This window comes from Cervus canadensis, chromosome 7 (genome assembly GCF_019320065.1).
Source record: "Cervus canadensis isolate Bull #8, Minnesota chromosome 7, ASM1932006v1, whole genome shotgun sequence".
NCBI classification, from domain to species: Eukaryota; Metazoa; Chordata; class Mammalia; order Artiodactyla; family Cervidae; genus Cervus; species Cervus canadensis.
Genome location: NC_057392.1, coordinates 4,310,418 through 4,334,844, shown reverse-complemented (window position 1 = coordinate 4,334,844; position 24,427 = coordinate 4,310,418). Strand labels below are relative to the sequence as shown.

The 24,427-nt window shown below is 36.0% G+C and overlaps 1 protein-coding gene across 2 annotated transcripts in view; it reads right to left on the bottom strand.

Moving 5' to 3' along the window:
* Positions 1-24,427, bottom strand: part of ATR (ATR serine/threonine kinase) — a 116,559-nt gene that overhangs the window by 21,303 nt on the left and 70,829 nt on the right. For both annotated transcript variants that reach the window (XM_043474206.1, XM_043474208.1), the window contains exons 28-36: positions 23,937-24,115; positions 20,134-20,298; positions 18,986-19,077; positions 13,876-13,967; positions 13,461-13,638; positions 11,912-12,091; positions 11,322-11,481; positions 9,368-9,547; positions 5,312-5,454 (exon numbers count right to left, since the gene is read on the bottom strand). In XM_043474206.1, the coding sequence (XP_043330141.1) occupies positions 5,312-5,454; positions 9,368-9,547; positions 11,322-11,481; positions 11,912-12,091; positions 13,461-13,638; positions 13,876-13,967; positions 18,986-19,077; positions 20,134-20,298; positions 23,937-24,115 (1,369 nt within the window). The remainder of the gene's footprint in view (positions 1-5,311; positions 5,455-9,367; positions 9,548-11,321; positions 11,482-11,911; positions 12,092-13,460; positions 13,639-13,875; positions 13,968-18,985; positions 19,078-20,133; positions 20,299-23,936; positions 24,116-24,427) is intronic.

The window sequence follows — 24,427 nt, the reverse complement described above, 5'->3', positions numbered from 1 at the left end:
AGGCTTCTCTCTTTTTTTCTTGGTGAGTCTAGATAATGGTTGGTCAATTTTCTTTACCTTTTCAGAGAATCAGCTTTTATTTTCACTGACCTTTTCTGCTGTCTTTTTAGTCTCTATTTAATAATTTCCACTCTGATGTTATTTTCTTCCTTCTATGAACTTTGGGCATTGTTTGTTCTTCTTTTTCTAGTTCCTTTAGGTTGTAAGGTTAGATTGTTTGAGATTTTTCTTGTTTCTTAAGGTAGGCCTGTACTGCTATAAATTTCCCTCTTAGTACTGCTTTTGTTGCCTCCCATATATTTTTGGTATACCATATTTTCATTTTCATTTGTCTTCAGGTAATTTTAAATTAAATTAAGTTTAAATTTATTTAAATTCTTCTTTGATTTGTTGACCTAATAGTTGTTCAGTAGCATGCTGTTCTGTCTCCATATACTTGCCATTTTTTCACCTTTCTTCTTGTAGTTATTTCCAGTTTCATACCATACCTTCGGGATAGATACTTGATATGATCTTAATCTTCTTAAATTTACTGAGCTTGTTCTGTGGCTCAAGATATGGCCTGTCCTTGAGAACGTTCCATGTGCACTTGAGAAGAATATGTATTCTGCTGCGTTTGGATGTTCTGTACAGATCTATCAAATCCACCTTCTTCTGCTGTTGCCTTGTTGAATTTCTGTATAGATGATTTATACATTGATGCAAGTGAGATGTTAAAATCCCCTGTTGTTATTGTGCTGCTGTCAATTTCCATTTGCTTGTACTATCATCTTCCATTCCTTCAATTTGAGCTTATTATGTTTGTCTTCAGAGCTGATCTAGAGGCAGCATATCATTGGGTCTTGTTTTTTTAATCCATCCAACCACTTTGTGGCTTTTGGTTGGTGAATTCAATCCATTTACATTTTTGGTGATAGATGAGGACTTAGTACTGTCATTTTAGCTTTCGTTTTCTGGTTGTTCTAGATCTTTTTTTTTTTTTTCCTTATGTGATGTCTGCCATTTTGGTTTAGAGGTTTTCTGTCTTTCATAGTTTCCTCCTTTTTTATGTTTCATGCTTCTACTCTAGATTTATGTTTTGTGGTTCTCATGGAATCTGTATGAAACCTCTCATAGATAGGATCTGCTGGTAGGATCTTATCTTCATTTAACTACATAGGATCTGTCCTTTTCCTCTTTCCCTTTTGTATTTTTTGTTGTTTCAAATTATCCCTTTTTATGTTGTGAATTTGTCACTAAATTGAAGTAACTATAGTTGTTTTTTCAACTATTTTCCCCCTTTAACTGCTATGCTACAACAGAGTGTGTGTTTAAAAACCTATTGTGAAATAGATGGAGAAATATACCATGTTCATGGATTGGAAGAATCAATATAGTGAAAATGAGTATACTATCCAAAGCAATCTATAGATTCAGTGCAATCCCTATCACGCTACCAATGGTATTTTTCAGAAAACAATTTCACAATTTGCATGGAAATACAAAAAACCTCGAATAGCCAAAGCAATCTTTAGAAAGAAGAATGGAACTGGAGGAATCAACCTGCCTGACTTCAGGCTATACTACAAAGCTGCAGTCATCAAGACAGTATGGTACTGGCACAAAGACAGAAATATAGATCAATGGAGCAAAATAGAAAGCCCAGAGATAAGTCCACACACCTATGGACACTTTATCTTTGACAGAGGAGGCAAGAATATACAATAGAGAAAAAACAATCTCTTTAACAAATGGTGCTGGGAAAACTGGTTAACTACTTGTAAAAGAATCAAACTAGAACACTTTCTAACACTATACATAAAAATAAACTCAAAATGGATTAAAGATCTAAATGTAAGACCAGAAACTATAAAACTCCTAGAGGAAAACATAGGCAAAACACTCTCTGATGTAAATCACAGCAGGATCCTCTATGACCCACCTCCCAGAGTAATGGCAATAAAAGCAAAATTAACAAATGGGACCTAATTAAACTTAAAAGCTTTTGCACAACGAAGGAAACTATAAGCAAGGTGAAAAGACAGCCTTCAGAATGGGAGAAAATAATAGCAAATTAAGCAACTGACAAAGAATTGATCTCAAAAATATACAAGCAGTTCATGCAGCTCAATTCCAGAAAAATAAGTGACCCAATCAAAAAATGGGCCAAAGAACTAAACAGACACTTCTCCAAAGAAGACATACAGATGGCTAACAAACACATGAAAAGACGCTCAACATCACTCATTATCAGAGAAATGCCAATCAAAACCACAATGAGGTACCATCCCATGCCAGTCAGAATGGCTGCTATCAAAAAGTCTATAAACAATAAATGCTGGAGAGAGTATGGAGAAAAGGGAACCCTCTTACACTGTTGGTGGGAATGCAATACCATCCCACGCCAGTCAGAATGGCTGCTATCAAAAAGTCTATAAACAATAAATGCTGGAGAGAGTATGGAGAAAAGGGAACCCTCTTACACTGTTGGTGGGAATGCAAACTAGTACAGCCACTATGGAAAACAGTGTGGAGATTTCTTAAAAAACTGGAAATAGAACTGCCATATGACCCAGCAATCCCACTCCTGGGCATACACACCGAGGAAACCAGATCTGAAAGAGACACGTGCACCCCAATGTTCATCGCAGCACTGTTTATAATAGCCAGGACATGGAAGCAACCTAGATGCCCATCAGCAGACGAATGGATAAGAAAGCTGTGGTACATATACACCATGGAATATTACTCAGCCATTAAAAAAGAATACATTTGAATCAGTTCTAATGAGATGGATGAAACTGGAGCCCATTATACAGAGTGAAGTAAGCCAGAAAGATAAACACCAATACAGTATACTAATGCATATATATGGAATTTTAACCATATATATGGTTACAGGGTAACCATAACCCTGTATGCAAGACAGAAAGAGACACAGATGTATAGAACAGACTTTTGGACTCTATGGGAGAAGGCAAGGGTGGGATGATCTGAGAGAACAGCATCAAAACATGTATATTATCAAGTGTGAAACAGATTGCCAGTCCAGGTTGGATGCAAGAGACAAGTGCTCGGGGCTGGTGCACTCGGATGACCCAGAGGGATGGGGTGGGGAGGGAGGTGGGAGGGGGGATCAGGATGGGGAACACATGTAAATCCATGGCTGATTCATGTCAATGTATGGCAAAAACCACTACAATATTGTAAAGTAATTAGCCTCCAACTAATAAAAAAAAAAAAATGGAAAAAAAAAAAGCATCGTTTCTTCTGCGCTCAGCTTTCTTTATAGTCCAACTCTCACATCCATACATGACTATTGGAAAAACCATAGCTTTGACCAGACGGACCTTTGTTGGCAAAGTAATGTCTCTGCTTTTTGGTTTAATTACCTCTTAAATCCTACCTTCTTCATGAGGCCTAACAAACTTCTGCAGCAATTCAGTGCAAAGAGCTATATTACTTTTGATATCATGACACCAGAGGCTTCAGTTTTTTACTTCAGATTTGCCCCAAATCCATGGCTCCTGGACTTGTTTGGCTTATTTTTGGTATCTTGCTAATATCAAGAAGATATTTCTAATATCTCTACCATTTATTTTGATATTCGATCACATTCTACTATGTACCATTAGTTAAACATTTTGTGTGCTAATCTTTCTTTATCCAGTTGGACTGTAGCTCCTTGAGGGAAAACACTAATGATATTAGTAATAACATAGTAAGTCAGTCACTCGGGATAAGCATCAATAGATGAGTTTATTTACACCTTTAAACACACAAATGTTTTATTTTAACTACTATGGATAAAATATGTTCTAAAATAGTCTTACAGTTTTTTAGCCCTGCTTTTTAAACTGTACTTTTAAAAATCTCACATTACCTAATAGTTTTAAGCAGTCAAGGACTCTAAATAACTCGTTGTTTTAGAAGAAATGTGTTAAATAAATTCTGTATATCAATCACATGATACATGTCAAAACTAAAGAGCAAATGAAAGGCATTACTCATTTTAGAAAAGAAAAATGCATTTAATAACTATGCTCTGCTTATGCTTCCATTTCAAAATGCCAATATGCCGGAAATTCTTCCTCAATAACAAGCTATTAGTAATCAATGATAAATTAAATTAGGTTTGGATTTTATAAAACTTGATTTCCAAGGAGTTCCCTGGTAGGCTTAGTGGTTAGGATTCCAGGCTTTTCAGGATTGCTGTGGCCCTTGTTTAATCCCTGGTTGGGGAACTGAGATCCCACAAGCCATGCAGTAGGGCCAAAAAATAAACAAACAGCAAACAGCAACAACAAAAACCCCTCTGAATTCCATTTTGGGAAGAAAGGCTTTGCCAAATCTTACAATCTTAACACTGACAATGAATAAACAAACACTGCCTTAATTCCTAAAAATACTGAATTGAGAAGCCAAAATACCAAATAATAGGTAACTTTATGTAGGTTTATTGCTCTGAAGTAAGTTACTTTTCAAGGTAAAGCAATGGTACATGAGTATGATAAGAAGAATGAGTAGAATGTTATTATTACTTCTCAGGAATTAACAATTTGTAACAATATAAACTGTAGGCATGAGATAATATACTATATGACTATAATATACTAATATATGAAATTCAGTTACATTTTACCTGTTATCAAGTTTAAAGATAAGCTCTTTCTACAAGTCTAGTGTCAGAACTGGGCTTCCCAAGTGGCACTAGTGGTAAAGAACCTGCCTGCCAATTTAGGAGACATAAGAGATGTGGGTTCTATTCCTGGGTTGGCAAGATACCCTGGAAGAGGGCACGTCAACCCACTCCAGTATTCTAGTGGAGAAGCCCATGGACAGGGGAGCCTGGCAGGCTACAGTCCATAGGGTTGCAAAGAGTCAAACATGACTCACATGACTTAGCACGCACAATGTAAGAACCACTTTTATATGTACTACTTCTTAGCAGAATGGTCTGGAAGGAGACATTTCACTGCAATTAAATACAACCATTAAATACATTAGAATTAGGGTCTTCTAAAATTCTAGGGAAGGGGACTCAGAGGATGAGGGTCCAGAGTGGGAAGGACACAATTTTCATTGTATGTTCTTGGTACTACTGAACTTAAAAACACATGAATATATTACTTACTCCATTAAAATAGTTGTTATTTAAAGGGAAGGGAAAAAATTGTATAAAGAAAAAACTTACATCTCATCTAAAGTGATAGTCTGAACCAATGGTAAAGCAAAAAACATCCTATGTATGCAAAGATCTGTGATAACAGTTCAGTATCAACAGAACCATCCTGATCTGTTTAATCAGCAAATATGCAGTTCTTACTCTCACCTTCCGAAGTGAAGAAGTATATATCGAATGAGATCACCCTGCTTTTCCATCTTGTTATCTGTGACCATGGGCATCAACTTGTCATAGTACTTGGCAAGGTAGAAATGTCCATCCTCCCACTCTGGCAGAAACAAGGTCACATCCTGTAGAAGAGAACACAGAATACTCACTTAAGAAAATCCCCCATTATGCTGGTAAAGTAAAGATCCAATAGATAATTAGGGATCAAAAGTATGAAACCCACATCTAGTCAGGGTAAAGTCAAAGGCAGACTGACACTTTGGTGTAAATAAGAGCTACTTTCTTACAAAGCTCTTCTCAGGATGGCTGATGTTCTGATGGGTTGCTCGCTGACCAACATGTCATGATAATTAGCTATGTAGGGGGAAAAAAACTCCACTGGCACTCTATATAATACATCAGAATAATTTTCAGATGGATTAAAGTATTTCATATATATGTGCACATGTTTATTTTTATTGTTTTTAAAAAACCTCAGAGAAAGAAGAAGTAATATCAAATCTCTGAAGAGGACAGGACTTTAAAAGCAAACAGATATGGTTAAAAAAACCACATATCTTATTTTTCTCTAAGATCTCTCATAAGTTATTGCTCCCCTCTTCTCAACTACTTCATAGCCAGGCTTCTAAAAAGAATTCTCCATGTCACATTCATTCCTCAAACTGTTTCTTTTCGCCTTCAGTCAACACCACTCCACTAAAGCAGCAACTTATACAGATACTTTCCGGTTCTGAACTCATGTGAGCTCTCTTCAGCATCCTGCTGTTGGCTATGCCATTTCTCCTTTGAATCCCTTTCTTCCTCTTGCTTTTGTGAGGCCACAACCTTCCAAGTTTTCTCCTACCTTTCTGGCCACTCCTTCTGAATTGCCTTTGTCATTTCCTCTCCTTTTCCTTTATATTTGTATATTTGTGTGATTTATTAATTTTTCAATGATATTATTTAAAATGTGATGAAAACTACATAGAATAGCTGAGTAAAAATTAAAAAATAAATAAATAAAGCTGTGCTCTTAATTCAAAAACATGGTTTAGGCCAGGAACCTTTAAATAAGATCTTAAATTTTCTCTTAATTTAATCCTAAAACCTTCCAGATACAAACCTGCTTGTGGACAGAGGAGAGAATGACAGGACTAGATGGATGGAACAGAGATGCTGGATTCATGTGCCTAAAACTGGCCACAGGGACAAGGATTCCAGTGTGCTTTTACCATCTAGCCATGAAAAGTGTGACAGTGTTACTCAGTCGGGTCCGACTCCTTGCGACACCATGGACTGTAGCCCGCCAGGCTCCTCTGTCTAAGGAATTTTCCAGGCAAGAATACTGGAGGGGGTTGCCATTCCCTTCTCCAAGGGATCTTCCCAAACCAGGGATCAAACCCAGGTCTCCCGAAATGCACAACTGAGTAACTGAACAACAACAATTGCTATACATACAGTATTCCATTAAAGGAATATGTTATAATTTGTTTATCTATTCTATAACTGAATGACATTTTTACTTCCAGTTTAAAATCTACAAATAATGTTGGTACAAACATTTTTATTTCTTTGTATATGTCATATGCAGACATGTTGAGCATTGGTAAAGTGGCTATCATAGTGTTATCCCCTTTAGGAGAAAACATCAAGCTGTTTTCCAAAATGACTGACAATTTATACGTCCAGCAGCACTGTATGAGCATCTAAATGCTCCACAGTCTTTCTAACCCTTTAAAATATCAATCTTTTAAATTTTAACCATTCTTGTAGGTATATAGTGTTAGGTCATAATACCTTTAAAACTGAACTACAGTTGATTTACAATATTTTATTAGTTTTATCATAATACTTTTTAAATTTACATCTATTCTTATCTACTCAATTAACATTTTTTTTTTTTTGGTGGGGTCATTTATATATTTACTTCCGTGAAGTTTTCTATTCAATATTAAAATTGAGCTATCTGTATTTTTATTGCCTTTTAAGAGTTCTTATTATATTCTGGATATGAGTCTCTTGTCATTTATATATTGGAAAATATCTTGTAATCTACAGCTTGTCTTTACATTCTTTAAAAAATATTTATATTAGGGGCTTTCCTGGTGGTTCAGTGGTAAAGAATCAGCCTGCTAAGAGATACTGGTTTGGTCTCTGATTTGGGAAGATCCCACATGTTGTGGAGCAACTAAGCCCATGTGCCACAATTACTGAGCCTCTGCTCTAGAGCCCAAGAGCTGCAACTACTGAGCCCACATGTCACAATTACTGAAGCCCACGTGCCCTAGAGCCTGTGCTCTGCAACAAGAGAAGCCACTGCAATGAGAAGCCTGCACACTGCCACTAGAGAGTAGCCCCTGCTTGCTGTACCTAGAGAAAAGCCCACACAGCAATGAAGACCCAGCATGGCCAAAATAAATAAAGTATTCATAATTATTAATAAATATATATTTATTTTAAATTGAAATACAGTTGATGTATAATAGTATGTTAGTTTCAGGTGTACCACACAGTGATTTGACATTTGCATATACTATGAAATGATCACTATAAGTCTAGTAACCATCTGTCCCCATACAAAATTATTACAATATTTTTGACCATATTCCTTATGCTGTATATCTTCATGACTTATTTATTATAACTGAAGGTTTGTACCTCTTAATCCCCTTCATCTATTCCCCCTCCACCCACCTCCCCTCACTCTTGCATTTATCTTCTTAATGATACCTTTCCATGAATAGAAATTAATACTTTTAATTTAGTCAAATTTATTAATTGTTTCCTTTTATGGTTGTTGCTTTTGGTCTGTTTAAGATGTCCTGAGCTACCTCTAGGTTTGAAGATACTCTCCTATGTTCTATTTTGGGAAATTTATTATTTTGCCTTTTACATTTAGATCTATAATCTCCTTGAAGTTTATTTTTATGTTATAAAGAAGACATAAAGTTTGATTTCTCCCACATAAGATATCCAAATGACACAACACCATTTATTGCAGAGTATTTCTCACAATTCTCTAATATCATCAAGAATACATTTCTGAGTTCTCTCTACTGTCCTACTGGTTGTCTAACCTTATGTGAACACAACATCACTTGGAATTCTATACCTTTATAAGTCTTAAAAACACATGCTGGTTATTCTCGGTTGTTTGCCCTTCCAAACTATAGTTGTCACACTTAATTATTTTCTACCCTGCTCTGTGTCCCAAAAGACTGACACTGTTGATTTATATCAATGGGCCTACTTGCCTTCTGAAAATTGTTTTTCTTATAGTTTCCTCATGATTATTCCTGCCTTAGCAGCTGTTTCCATCTGGACTTTACATACAGTTTTAGTTATATGTATGTATATTGGTATTTAGTCAAAGAATCTAGAACTTTTCATTTAACTCCTTTTTCTCAGGTAGTCTGCCTCACAATTCTAGCCATCTGTCTTATTTTATTATTCTTTATCTTTTATATTCTAAGTTTTTAGGGCTTATTTTTTTTTTTCTGTTCCTTTTCTAACGCCTTGAAATTGATTCTTAGCTCATTAATTTTGAGCTTTTATTTTCTTCTAACATATGTAAATAAAATTTCAAATTCTCTTTAAGAATGGCTTTAGCTGTATCCAAGTTTTGCTATGTCTTATTTTTATGATCATTCAGTTCAAAGTATTTTTAAATTTCTATTGTAGTTTTTTCTTTGACCCATGGGTTACTGAGAAGTATCCCTTTTGTAACACCACCTATGTAAGTCTTACTTTCTAGTAAGGAAGGTATTCATTGTGTTCAAAAATTTTCAGGCTAGGATATGGTTAACTTTGGGGAGGAGGGTGAAAGGGTAAGTTGAGTAGTGCTAATACTCTACTTCATGACATGAGTGATGGTTTCATGAGTATATTTATTTTGTGATAATTCCTCCAACTATATACTTACATTACATACTCACTAAAAAGTCAAAAAAGCTTCCTGGCTATTTTTCTACATGTTCTTCCATATGGAATTTAAAATAACTTTTCTATTTTCAAAAACAACAAAAAAGTGAGAAATTGCATTATACATACACTTACCTTATATTTTTTCATAATTGCATTGCTTTCAAAGTTAGCTGTTTCTTCCATAAAACGGCCCACTAGTAGCGTAGCTCGACCATGGATTAACATGTTCTTACCCTCAGGTGGGGTTTTATTTTCAGGAAAACATAACTCAACACCCTTTTGAAGAACAATTAGTGCCTGGTGAACATCACCCTGAAAGAAAAAAGGCAATAAAAGATTTTTAACTTAGGAACAAATTTTCATATTCTGAAAAGTAAATAATATTGTTAGAATTTACAGTTCATTAGGTATTGTATGTATAAATCTGTTTGTAATTTCATGTTCATCTTGCATTTTCCTTCTATGAAAGTAAAATCCTAAAAAGAAATTATTGCTTCATTTCATGTAGAACTCCTATATTCATTTATTCAATTGTTTTTTTTTTTACAATCAAAGTATAGGGCACTAAAGATATAAGTAGATGGTTAGAAATAAACATAAATATGTCAAAATCTCCAGCTTAAAAAAGTTCATTGTCAAGTGAGGAAATAAACTATAAAACAACAACACAATGTGCCAAGTGCAATTAACAGAAGAATATACATGGGTATTATGGAACTGTCTGCTAAATCTACCTAAAAATATAAGAAAATAGAGTTGAGCTATGGTCAGGCAGGATAATCAAATGAGGAAAACCTGAATTAGATCTTAAAGAATGAACAGTAATTTTCCTGGCAAAGAATTCAGTGAAGGACTTTCTTGGTAGAAGGAACAATGATTTTAATTGGGAGAAGGCAAGTAGTCTGGTTTTAGCTGAAGACTAAAAGGTTTGTGAGATAGTGACAAATGAAGCCAAAGAGGAAGTGTGGACTCAATGAGAAAGAGCCTTGTGTACTTAGTAGAGTTCTGACTTAACCCTAAAGCTTCGAAGAATACTTTGAAGGATTTTAATGGGGGAGCCGTGTGCACTTTAGAAAGAGGATAGACTGTAGTAATGAACACCAAGAAGTGGTGAGACCTCAAGAAAAAAAAAAAATCTGTTAATATTGTCAGAGGCTGTAAATGCTAAGGGCACGAAGGAAAATAGTAAAGATAAAGTAAGAGAGAAAGGATTCAAAAGATATTTTTAAGATACATTTAGTCTTCCGTTAGATGTAGAAAGTGAGGGAAGGAAGGGCCAGATTTCTGTCATAGATAAGAGGATGTGCCAGAGCTCTACTTAGACGAATTGGGAATATGGGAGGGGAAAGAGACACTGAATTTTACATACTGAATTGCATTTTGAGCATAATGAGTTTAAGGTTCTACAATATACACATGGACCATCATTAGTTCTGAAAATGATAAGATACTGACTAATGCAGGCTCTGCCTGCCATAAGCTATGCCTCTGTTAATTCTAGACTGGTGGCAAGCATGAAGAGATGTAAGGAAGAGCCATTTAAATCTGGGGCACAAGTTTTTCAAGGAGTTTAGATATTTTAAAAAGTCCCCTTCCTATAACTGTAGCTTTAATCTGAGGATTGCTGAGAATTTTTGTTCTGAAGCTAAGCCCTTCCTGACAGACTAGATTAAAAGTGAATTTTCACAGCAACGCTGGCAAGTCTACACAAAACTAATTATCTGCCAAGAATGTAAGTAAGGACAGGGTTATGCTCACTTAAATATTTTTTAAGTACCTACTACATGCACTCATGTAAACATATAGAAGGTAAAATCCAAGTAAAAATTGGTCATTGCCCTCAAGAAAAAAATGAAAGACAAGATGAAAACTGAAAGAACTGCATTTTCAGTCTTAAAATGGGAAAATATTTGGGACTTCAGTACAGAAGGAAGTTTCTTCCAAATGATGGTAGATAAATGATGCAGAAAGGTGACAGGAAAGGAAGGTTCTGAATTTAGATGAGGGATCATCTCTGTCAGGATTTTGTAGGAAGTACCCAATCTACAACAGAAGATATATATGATGATGTGCCCTCGGCCATTACCTTGGACCACAGCCACTTGGCTCTTTCCACATACAGTTCAGCGAGTCGTGAATCTCCAGCATTGAGGAGAGCATTGTAGGCTGTCTGGTGGTGACCAGCCTTTCGAGCTACTCTGGCACTCTGTAGCCAGCATTCTCCAACCATTTCACTATAATCTGGTCTAATGAAACACGACAAAACAGACGGAAAAGAGCATTTTTAAGTATATTCAGTAATTTAATTGTACTATCCCTTCCCAATACGGAACCCTCTCAGTGTATCTTTTCAAAGGAATCAAGAAGATTAATATGTTAAAAGACTAATTTTAATTTTCTTAGAGTTCTCCATTGTTATCAATTACAAGGCTATGAAGATTTTACTACTGACTTATACCTGTACCTCCCTCAAGTGCTTTTAATATCCAAAAATATGATATATAGCACATAAAAGTAATTTTTAAGTTCTAGGTTCAACTATATAGTGCAGTCTTGGCAATTGACAATAGAAAAAACAGGTTCAGAGACAAATTAGGAAAGACAAATACTCCAAATAATATGAAAATATAATACTAAATACACAATAACTGACATAAAAAAAAAAGTGTGTAAAACCTTTTGTTGAGGCTTAATAAAGCTCTCCGGAGAGCCAGAATAGGCTCTTTCGCTCTGTAGGAATTCTGGGTCATTTCTAGTCGGGCTACCCAGTTTAGTGAATCTTCTTGAACACTGTCACCTGGAGACTGGTGAAAGAGTGGCTTGATGCTATGCTCCAACTCACACAACATGTGCAATCTGAAGACAGACAGAGCCTATATTAATATCTTGTCATATATTTAGTTACATTAATCTGACATATAAAGCATATACTTTAACCATGAAGAATATGGAATGTGAAGTTTTCTTTGGAAGAACTTTAACCGATACATATTCTTGATATATAAACACTAACATTTATAACGTTTCAAATTGAGTATAAACACCAATTTATGTTGATTTGAATATTTAGTGCTATGCTATGATTCCCAGATTACCCTAGTTAAACTGGAGAAGGGTATATAAAACTAAATTCAAATGTATGAAAGCCATTTGAATGTATAAAATTCAAATGTATAAATATAAAGAAGATAATGTTGTTTAGTTGCTAAGTTGTATTCAACTCTTTGAGACCCCATGGACTGTAGCCTGCCAGGCTCCTCTGTCCATGGGATTTCCCAGGCAAGAATACTGGAGTGGGTTGCCATTTTGTTCTACAGGGGATCTTCCTGACCCTGACCTGCATCTCTTGCTTGGCAGAGGATTCTTTACCACTGAGTTACCTGGGAAAACTCAACATAAATATTTGTGTATATTGCTGGTGCTATTGTAAGAGGACCTGGTATGGTAGATGCCAGTAAAAAACTGTGAAATGAATACAATTTTAATTGTTATTTTTCCTCAGGCTGATGGAAACATTTGTGATGCATTCACACCAGCTTCTTCCCATTTCTATGACAGCATTCAAGCATACAGTTGAGTAGCTACAGAGCTAAATTAATCTCAGTGGTCCAATCTCTGGTTTCATTAAGCTGTTATCAAAGGGGCTGATACAAATTTTAATAAATTTTTCTGGACTAAAAAAAAAAATGCTTATTTTTCAATTCCTACAGTTCAGTTATAACATATTTTATCATTTTCTTCAGGTAAATTAACAGACCTAAAATGTTTTCCATCATTGCCTTCTTTACCTCTAAAAGGCAGTATTACTTGTGAGTAATGTAATGCCTACATTTAAGGGGGGAAATTTGAGCTGGGAAATGTCAAATGCATTTCTAAATGAGAAAAAGGAAAAGGAACCAAAAGTACTGACACCAATGTGCAAGGCAGAGTAGGTGTCTAGTTATTTAGGCTATAAAGAAAAGAAACTATGACACTATATGAGGATAAATGTAAGATCCTTTTACAATTTCTTAGCAGTCTCATAATTGCCTTTCTAATTAAAAGGATATACATTAAAAAAAAAACTATAGATAGGGTGATTGTGAGGCTAAAAAAATGCAAGAGCCATTTTGTGTAGCTATGCATGACACCAAACATACTATCACTTATTTAGTAGGCACAAAATTCCAAGTCAGTCACATGACACCTGCAAACCAGGAATATAAAAATGGAAACCTCAAAATACCTAACAATATATTCATATCCACGTTGATAAGAGCCTCTTTCAAAGCTTGCAGCTGAAAGCGGCACAATTTGCTCTGCTCTCACTAGTTTCAATGTGTCATAGAAAACTGTAATATCTCTTTTCTTAGCTGATAATAATAGCTGTCCCAGTCTGACACTCCATGTTGTAGATTTCCCATCTGAAAAACAATTGACAAAGAGTCAAGGATTGCCATGATAGCTGGTCCCAGAACAAGCTTTATTTCATTTGGTAAAACAGTCAACAGAAATTTGGAACAGATGCTTTCATTCCACTTTGAACTAAACAAGGCAATCATAAGAAAAGCTGACAGATTAATTACAAACATTGCTTCACTACTTAGGTCTGAATATTTATGTCATATTAAAACTGGTTATTTTTTAAAAAGTAATTGTACCTTCTGCCAAATAGTTTTCTACTAAATCCCACTGTGACAATTTCCAAGCTGCTTCCACCCTGTATGTGTTTAATTCATCTGTCCATTCAGACCTATTAAAAGAAATCCATATCAATTAAACATTTATTTAAATATAAGGTGGTATTTACGGACTTTTCATTGGTTTAGATACTCTATTTATTTTGTACTTAAGTATAAAATAATTAATTTCTATCTGCAACAATCCCAATTTTAATCTTTCCAGTCCCCAAAAATATTTTTTCAATAATTACAATTGAAATTGTATTTTACAGCAATTACAATTGAAATTTTCAATAATTACAATTGAAATTGAATTACAATTTCAATAATTCAATTATTTTCAATAATTACTTCTGATAGGGCCATTTAAAAATATCATTTTTGACAAATTTGCCATATATTAAATCAGAATTAATGCCTGGATAATTACAAAGAACAGTTGTACGATTAGCTGCAGGTTTAACGTTAACAAAGAGCACGGAGGAAAAAGAGCCAACTGAACATATATGTATCACAGCTAAGTAATTCTAATAACCTGGGATTTTGAACTAAATTTAAGACAAAAACATAGAAACTGGTGGTGTGGATTGAGCATTAGGGAACACAGGACACTCAGTAAGGGCATAACCAAGTTACACATTATGTGTCAATAGTATAAAAAAAGATACAAAATTAGCTACCTAAATACTTCTCTATTCTTAAATTATTTTCAGTTACTTTAAAATTGGGGTTTGTAAAAGCAGTATGATATAGGTTACTATTTTTTCTAAGCATCCTACTTATGTGATACTAAGATGGCTAGTGATATTTAGATCATGACTGTATAGAAGAAGCTACACTTTCCCCATGTTTCTTCTTTATTAAGTCATATTATGTGAATACCTGCTATATGTTAGACCTTAGGCCAGGCACATTTTTCCATTTAATTAGCTAATCATACCAAAATGTACCCATATCCCCATATTATAAATAAGGTAACAGATTCAGACAGGCTGGGATCAATGCCCTGAAAAGCCCTCTTTGTTCTTTCTGTGGTAAAAATACATAAAGAAAGCATAACAAATGAATCAATTAATTATTTTAAAAAAATATAAAGTAGCAGCATAAATACTGAATATTTTCTAATTTCTGAATACCACCAAAAATGATTTAGAACAAAGCTAAAAGAAACACAACAGAAATATAACTTTCAAAAATCCAACTTTGAATAACTTCACAAGTTTATTACAACATGCTGAAGTATCAAAAATTTTAGGATCTAAATCTGAGTAGAATTAGCAAGAGCTGTTCTCCAGAGGGGACTGTTTTCATTCAGTCACTAAGCCATGTCCAACTCTTTGCAACCCCATGGACTGTAGCACATGAGGCTCCTCTGTCCTCCACCATCTCCCAGAGTTTGCTCAAACTCAAGTACATTGAGTTAGTGATGCCACCCAACCATTTCGTCCTCTATCATCCCCTTCTCCTCCTGCCTTCAATCCCTCTGAGCATCAGGGTCTTTTTCAGTAAGTCAGCTCTTCACATCGGGTGGCCAAAGTACTGGAGCTTCAGCTTTAGCATCAGTCCTTCCAATGAATATTCAGGACTGATTTCCTTTAGGATTGACAGGTTTGATCTTGCAGTGCGAGGGACTTTCAAGTGTCTTCTCCAGCAACACAATCTGAAATTATCAATTCTTCAGCTCTCAGTCTTCTTTATGGTTCAACTCTCACATTCATACATGTCTATTGGAATAGCTTTGACTATATGGACCTTTGTCAGCAAAGTGATGTCTCTGCTTTTTAATATGCTATCTAGGTTTGTCCTAGCTTTAATTGCAAGAAGCAAGTGTCTTTTAATTCCATGGTTGCAGTCACCATCTGCAGTGATTCTGGAGCCCAAGAAAATAAAATTGTCAATGCTTCCACTTCTTCCCCTTTTATCTGCCATGAAGTGATGGAACTAGATGCCATGACCTTAACCCAGAGGGTCACACCAAGTACTGTAGCAAATGGCCATAAGGATCAGGCTGTGATAACTTACTTCCATAAATGCATTAAAAAGATGACTATGTACTGCTGTATTTAAAATGGATAACCAACAAAGGACTTACTGTACAACAAGGGAACACAGCTCAATGTTATATGGAAGACTGGATGAGAAGGGAGTTTGGGGGAGAATGGATACAGGTATAATAAGCATGGCTGTGCTGTCTACCTGAAACTCTTGTTTCATTGTTAATTAACAATGTTAACATTAATTAACAATGTTAATTAATCTGCTTTAACATTGTTAATCTGCTATACTCCAATACAAAATTTAAAAACAGAAAAGACTGTGTACTTTAAGCACAGTCAATAATTTTGGAGAAATATTTGTTTAAATGCAAGTATTCTCCCCAAGAAAAACACATCCCCTCAATGACCACTTGCACCAGTAACATAGTATCCTTCGTTGAATACTGAAGCTTGCCTTTTCACAGCCCAATGATCAGTAGGCTCTATGTGCCCCAGATCCAAAAAGAAGAGCATGCAGTGTGCATCATAAGGAATTAAGACACACTGTTTGAGCCATGACAAACTTTCCCAAATTCCTGAAACCCTTTTATTCATCAGGTCTCTCAAATAATCTGGAGAAACAAGTCTAAAACATATATCCAATCTTTCCCTGCTTCTATAAAGCTTTTTTCCCCCATCATTTTATAAATTCCACTACTTTGAAACCACATAACTAAGACTGAGTTTCTCTGCTCTCAGACACTGTAGAACAGTGGTCTTTAAAATCATAGTTTGGAATTTATAGAACCTGTATTTAGAAGTACTGCATGAACTAACTAAAAACAGTGGCCTGTGCTCTTTGGTAAAGTAAGATGATCCCATCCGTTTGACCAGATATCACTGTCCGGACACTCACCTAGAGCCAGACATCCTGGAATGTGAAGTCAAATGGGCCTTAGGAAGAATCATTAAGAACAAAGCTAGTGGAAGTGATGAAATTCCAGTTAAGCTATTTCAAACCCTACAAGATGATGCTGTGAAAGTCCTGCACTCAATATGCCAGCAAATTTGGAAAACTCAGCAGTGGCCACAGGACTGGAAAAGGTCAGTTTTCATTCCAATCCTTAAGAAAGGCAATGCCAGAGAATGCTCAAACTACCGCACAGTTGCACTCATCTCACACGCTAGTAAAGTAATGCCCAAAATTCTTCAAGCCAGGCTTCAGCAATACGTGAACCATGAAAACTTCCAGATGTTCAAGCTGGTTTCAGAAAAGGCAGAGGAACCAGAGATCAAATTGCCAACATCCGCTGGATCACTGAAAAAGCAAGAGAGTTCCAGAAAAACATCTATTTCTGCATTATTGACTATGCCAAAGCCTTTGACTGTGTGGATCACAACAAACTGTGGAAAATTCTGAAAGAGATGGGAATACCAGACCACCTGATCTGCCTCTTGAGAAACTTATATGCAGGTCAGGAAGTAACAGTTAGAACTGGACATGGAACAACAGACTGGTTCCAAATAGGAAAAGGAGTGTAAGGGCTGTATATTGTCACCCTACTTATTTAACTTATATGCAGAGTACATCATGAGAAATGCTGGGCTGGAAGAAGCACAAGCTGGAATTAAGATTGCCTGGAGAAATATCAGATATGCAGATGACACCACCCTTATGGCAGAAAGCAAAGAAGAACTAGAGAGTCTTTTGATGAAGGTGAAGGAGGAGAGTGAAAAAGTTGGCTTAAAGCTCAACATTCAGAAAACTAGATCATGGCATCTGGTTCTGTCACTTCATGGCAAACAGATGGGAAAACAGTGGCTGACTTTATTTTTGGGGGCTCCTAAATCACTGCAGATGGTGATTGCAGCCATGAAATTAAAAGACGTTTACTCCTTGGAAGGAAAGTTATGACCAACCTAGACAGCATATTAAAAGCAGAGACATTACTTTGTCAAGAAATGTCCATATAGTCAAGGCTATGGTTTTTCCAGTAGTCATGTATGGATGTGAGGGTTAGACTATGAAGAAAGCTGAGCGCCAAAGAATTGATGCTTTTGAACTGTGGTGTTGGAGAAGACTCTTGAGAGTCCCTTGGACTGCAAGGAGATCCAACCAGTCCTCCTAAAGGAGATCAGTCCTGGGTGTTCAATGGAAGGACTGATGTTGAAGCTGAAACTCCAATACTTTGGCCACCTGTTGCGAAGAGCTGACGCATTTGAAAAGACCCCAATGCTGGGAAAGATTGAGGGCAGAAGGAGAAGGGGACGACAGAGGATGAGATGGTTGGATGGCATCACCAACTCAATGCACATGGGTTTGGGTAACTCCGGGAGTTGGTGATGGACAGGGAGGCCTGGCGTGCTGAGGTTCATGGGGTCGCAAAGAGTCGGACATGACTGAGTGACTGAACTGAACTGAACTGAACTGAACACTGTCCTGAAAAGTCATTTGGGGTCTGGCAAACATATTAAGGAAAAAGGCTTTCAGCTGGCAGAGCCAAGGAAGTTTCAAAAGCAAAACCAACCTTCCTAATTATTCTTTATATTGAAAGAAACATGCACGACTTAATCTTTGCCACATATAAGCACTTTTTGGGGGATATCATTTGGTTTGCCATAAGAAACCTATTTTCTTTAGGAAAGGAAGGTTGTTTTCATTTTTATTAGTCTTTTAGGGGAAAACAACCCCTAAATTTTCGAGTGGTATTCTTTAATTCAGTCACAAAATTTCCCTCTCTCCAACACATAAAATAACTGGTGCTGATTATGTAGGCAGAGCTTAGATACCCTTTGGAAGTATGAATATGAACTTCACCCATAGTAGGTAAAGACAGGCAGGTTCCTGTCATAAAGCAAATTTAATTCAAAGATGATTCTTTGCACAAAAGATAAGCTGTTAAGTGCTAGACTGACTTACAAGAGAGAGAGTAGGACAAAATATTTTTTGGTGCTTATGTCCAAAACCATGAAAACAGAAAAGATTTCATTACTTTAGTAAACATTATTTCAACCCAATCAGTCAATTTAAAATTTCCCATTTCAAAAAAAAAAAAAAAAAAAAATTCTTTTAAAAAGCATTACCTGGGGAAAAAAAAAAAAAAAAGCATTACCTGTTAGCATGCACTCCATTCACCTGAGTGATTACAGTAGACAGTTGACCAAGACCTAACATGGACTTCACAACACCATGATAGTGAATGATCTGGAAATTTAAAAGTATTTAAAATAGCAATTATTACTTCAAATACATCTTAGGAACCAAAAAGTGTTTAAACTGCTAGTCCTTAGAAAATGCTATCTTCTTCACTGAGCCTACCTTTCTTAGTTTAACAAGTGACTTGCTCGGCTATATGGCAGAGTCCTCTGCCGACGTCCTATACACATCTGAATTGTTTTTTTTTTTTAATTCAGACAACCTAAAAAATATCTCAGATTGAATTTATTATTTTTCCCAGATAAGGTCTAATTTTTGGCTCAGAACAAATATAAAAGTAACAGTATTTCTTAATACTTCGTTTAAAGACTGTCATTTCTCATGTAAAAATTAAACTCAAAGGTTACAATATTATTAATATAGATTTTAGGCTATAGAAACTGAAAAGTTAAATAGGATTATGAAGTAGTCTTTAAAATTGAGAACAAGATTGTGAAAAATAAAGGCCCTATACACTGAACTTCTGAGAAAAAGAACAGGCCAATTATGACAAAAAAGGAATACCTAAGATTAGAGAGATTCTAAGCCAATATTGTAAACCAATGATTCTAAACCTCTTTCCTGTTCTAATATACATGAGAAACATGACATGCCCCCATTAGTAACTGTAGCTCAGTGATACTAAGGGATCATTTCAGAGACTCCCAGATGGTGATGGGGCATGTGTAATCTGAAAAAGTTTCTTATGCTATAGAGAATCACTATTATTATAAAAAATTGATGCAAATCTTATACTTTTAATAGTAAAGCAAAATTACATTAATTTCAGAGTAACTGAACATACAGCTTAAAACCAAGTATATTCCACAATAAATCTCATTCATTTGGGGGATTTGTAAGGTCATAGAAATTTGGTACTGGAAAGGATCTTTGAGATCATCTAACATGTCTATAATTTTATCAATCAGGAAACTCAAGTTCAGAGATGGTTAAATATTTTCCAGACACAGAGTGACACTGGTAGAGACAGTACTGAAATTAAGGTTTCCAGAGATTCTAGTTCACAGTTCTTTTTATTATGTTGCCTTTCATTTCTTTTCTTACCTCGTCTGGTTCTAACTGAATAGCCCTGTCATAACAAGCAGTGGCATCCCTCAGTAAGCCGATGCTTTCATGTTCAAGGATCTGTTCTTTCAGAGATGGTTCCGCCTTTCGAATTGCGCTTACTCCAGCCACTCCATCTGGTTCATGCATAGCAGCATATAATTTCTTTGTTCAATCATTAAAGAAACAATGAAATAAGAAAAAAGACACAACTAGAAATAAAACCACCCGTTCATGTAAAAAAGCATATAAGCATTTTTTTCCTCAAAGCAGCAATAAATATTTGTTTCAGGGTAGATTCACATTAAAACTGCAAACTTATTTTAAGTCATTCTATTCCACTTAAATACAAATCTCTACTAGTAACTGCTAGTGACAATGAGAACTGTAAAGACTCTCAAGGTCTTGAACTCTTGTAAAAATCCAATCTATAATAAATTCTGTTGAGTATAGTCTATAAGTTACACTCTAAAATTTAAAAATATTTTAAACAAGAATTTAATATATTGGCATTAACATACTTTCAAGAAACACACTGATGCTTGGAAAGACTGAAGGCAAAAAGAGAAGGGGGCAACAGTAGATGAGATGGTTAGATAGCATCACTGACTCAATGGACATGAATTTGAGCCAACTCTGAGATACTGGGAAGGACAAGTGAGCCTGTTGTGCTGCAGTCCATGGGGTCACAAAGAGTTGGACACGACCTAGAGACTGAATAACAAGAAACACAAGACACTAAATCTGGGTTCAAAGGAGATATTCAGGCTGAAGATAAAAATTTGGGACCAGTTAGCACAAAGATGGCAGGGGAAAGGATGAAATGATTTATGAAATGAACAGAGGGAGAGAAAAGAGGACACTAGAGTACTTCTATATTTATAGATGAGGAAGAACTGGCAAATGAAACTGAGAGGAGACTAGCTTGAAGAAACCTAGAATATGTGGTATCCCAGAAGTTGTGGGAGAAAAGAAAATATCTTAATAAAGGAGTGGTCAAATGATCCCATGAGGTTAAGAAAATGAGGACTGGGAGGTATTTATTATTTGGCAACATGGAGGCCACCAATTTTCTCTCTTTTTAAACTTTTATTGGTGAATAGTTGCTTTACAACGTTGTGTTAGTTTCTGTTGTGCAACAAAGTGAATCAGCTATGTCGTTGTTGTTCAGTCACCCAGCCGTGTATAACTCTTTGCAAATGCAGGGACTGTAGCACGCCGGGTTTCCCTGTCCCTCACCATCTTCTGGAGTTTGCCTAAATTCGTGTCTATTGCATTGGTGATGCCATCCAACCATCTCATCCTCTGAAGCCCTCTTCTTCTGCCCTCAATCTTTTCCAGCATCAGGGTCTTTTCCATTGAGTCAGTTCTTCATATCAGGTGACCAAAGTACTGGAGTTTCAGCTTCAGCATCAGTCCTTTCAATGAGTATTTAGGGTTGATTTCCTTTAATATTGACTGGTTTGATCTCCTTGCTGTCCAAGGGACCCATAGGAATCTTCTCCAGCACCACAGTTTGAAGGTACCAATTCTCTGGCTCTCTGGCTTCTTTATGGTCCAGCTCTCAGAACAGTATGTGACCATGGAGAAGACCATAACCTTGACTATACAGACGTTTGTCAGCAGAGTAATGAATCAGCTAACCATATACACATATCCCCTCTTTTTAAGATTTCTTTCCCATTTAGGTCACCACAGAGCAGAGTATTGAGTACAGTTTTTGTGCTATACAGTAGGTTCTCATTCAGTTCAGTTGAGTCGCTCAGTTGTGTCCGACTCTTTGCGACCCCATGACTGCCGCACACCAGGCTTCCCTGTCCATCACCAACTCCCAGAGCCTAGTCAAACTCATATCCATCGTGTCAGTGATGCCATCCATCTCATCCTCTGTCATCCCCTTCTCCTCCCACCTTCAATCTTTCCCAGCATCAGGGTCTTTTCCAATGAGTCAGTTCTTTGCATCAGGTGCCCAAAATATTGGAGTTTCAGCTTCAGCATCAGTCCTTCCAATGAATATTCAGGGCTGATTTCTTCCAGATTGACTGATTGTATCTCTTTGCAGTCCAAGGGACTCTCAAGAGTCTTCTCCAATACCACAGTTCAAAAGCATCAATTCTTCAGTGCTCAGCTTTCTTTGTAGCCCAACTCTCATATCCATACATGACTATTGGAAAAACCATAGCTTTGACTAGATGGATGTTTCTTGACAAAGGAACGTCACTGCTTTTTAATATGCTATCTAGGTTGGTCATAGCTTTTCTTCCAAGGAGCAATATGCTGTCTAGGTTGGTCATAGCTTTTTTCCAAGGAGCAAATGTCTTTTAATTTCATGGCTGCAGTCACCATCTGCAGTGATTTTGGAGTCCCAAAAAATAAAGTGTCTCACTGTTTCCATTGTTTCCCCATCTATTTGCCATGAAGTGATGGACCGGATGCCATGATCTTAGTTTTCTGAATGTTGAGTTTTAAGCCAACTTTTTCCCCTCTCCTCTATCACTTTCATCAAGAGGCTCTTTAGTCCTTCTTCACTTTCTGCCATAAGGGTGGTGTCATCTGCATATCTGAGGTTACTGATATTTGTCCAGGCAACCTTGATTCCAGCTTGTGCTTCATCCCATGAACAGTATGAAAAGTTTCTCATTAGTTGTCTATTTTATACATAATAGTGTGTATATATATATATATATATATATATATATATATATATGTCAGTGATTTTCTTAGCAAGAATAGAGTCAGTTGAATGGAGAAAGAACTCTTATTGGAATGGGCAAAGAGTAAATAAGAAACCAAGGTCTATAGAGAAGATGGGCAATTCTTTTAAAAACTGGCTATGGAGGGAAACAGAAAGTTGGGAGGTATCTGAAAAAAGATACTGTAAGATCTTTTCAAGGGAATTACCAAAAAATTAAAATAGGTGATACCAGAACATGTCTATATACTCTATGTACTCTGGTTGAGAAAGAAAAGTTAATCATACTGGAGAAAGAAGGAATATCTGAAGGAGTCAAATACTTGAAATAAAAAATAAAAGTAGGAGAACTGAATTTTGGCAGGAAGGGATTCTTCCTTAGGCACAGAATAGAGAAGAAAAAGAATGTGGTGCAGAATCCACTGAATTTTCAGATTTGGTAGATTTGGCTTCTATTTTCCTAATGAACAATAAAGCAAGGTCATCAATTGAGAGTAAGTGAAGTGAGAAGAGACATGAAGAGAAGGTAAGAAATAGTCATCATGAAGAGAGGGAAAGTAGTCTTAACTAGAGACACACAGACTTAAGGCAGTGTTAAAGAGTTCTGCGGAAGTTTGAGATTATGAATGTAAAGGAAAACCAGTTAAATATTCACTGTGTGATTTTTCTCTAGTGATGTTCAGCTGCTTACACGCAAACAATGGGAAAACACATGGGTAAGTTTATTCAGGATTGGAGTCTTACAAGGTGAATACAATACAGAGGGAGAAAGACATGGGAGCTGAATGCCCTAATAAAGGAATGACTTTAACAATTAAGAAGAGACTAATGCTAGACAAGGAGGCAAACAAAGACAGGAGAGACTGTCACCAAAAGACTACAAGCTACTTATTTTCCAGTTCTCTCACAGCATTCTGCTTTTCAACCTGAAAAGAAGCCCACCAATCTTGGCCTCTTATTTAATTCACTGTATTACCCTACTGGTCCTAACTTTCTTTTCTTCTATACACAATCATAGTATTATCATCTAAACCAATAAAATGAACAATCTAAATATAAAAGACTAGCAATATTAAACATTATTATTAAGTTCACTATATTAATTTCAAACCTGTAAAAATCCAAGATGCTCTTGAATGTTTTGCTTCTTTTCTGTAATAAATGATTCAAAGTGCATTACAGCTCGTGTGTATGCTTTGGAGCGAAAGGATGCTACTGCCAGAGTATCCTGAGGTATGAGGTCTAGAAAACGAGTTACACTCTGATAGTCTTCATAATCCACAGTAGACACTAGATCATAAAAAGATAATTGAGTAATTAAAAACTTAGAAGATAAAATTTTAAACATATACATTTAAATTTATTTTATTTTATGAAATAAATTAATCTACATGTACCAGTGTATCTTATTTAGAATGTAACTACGAGCAAGATGACTGCTCAGAGGACTCTTGCTCCAACAGCAATTATTACTTACCTTACTTTAAACAGTCATTTAACTTATTTGGACTTCTGTTTCTATGGACAGAGGAGCCTGGGGAGCTAAAGTCCATGGTGTTGCAAAGAATCAGTCACGACTGAGCAACTAACACACACACTTTC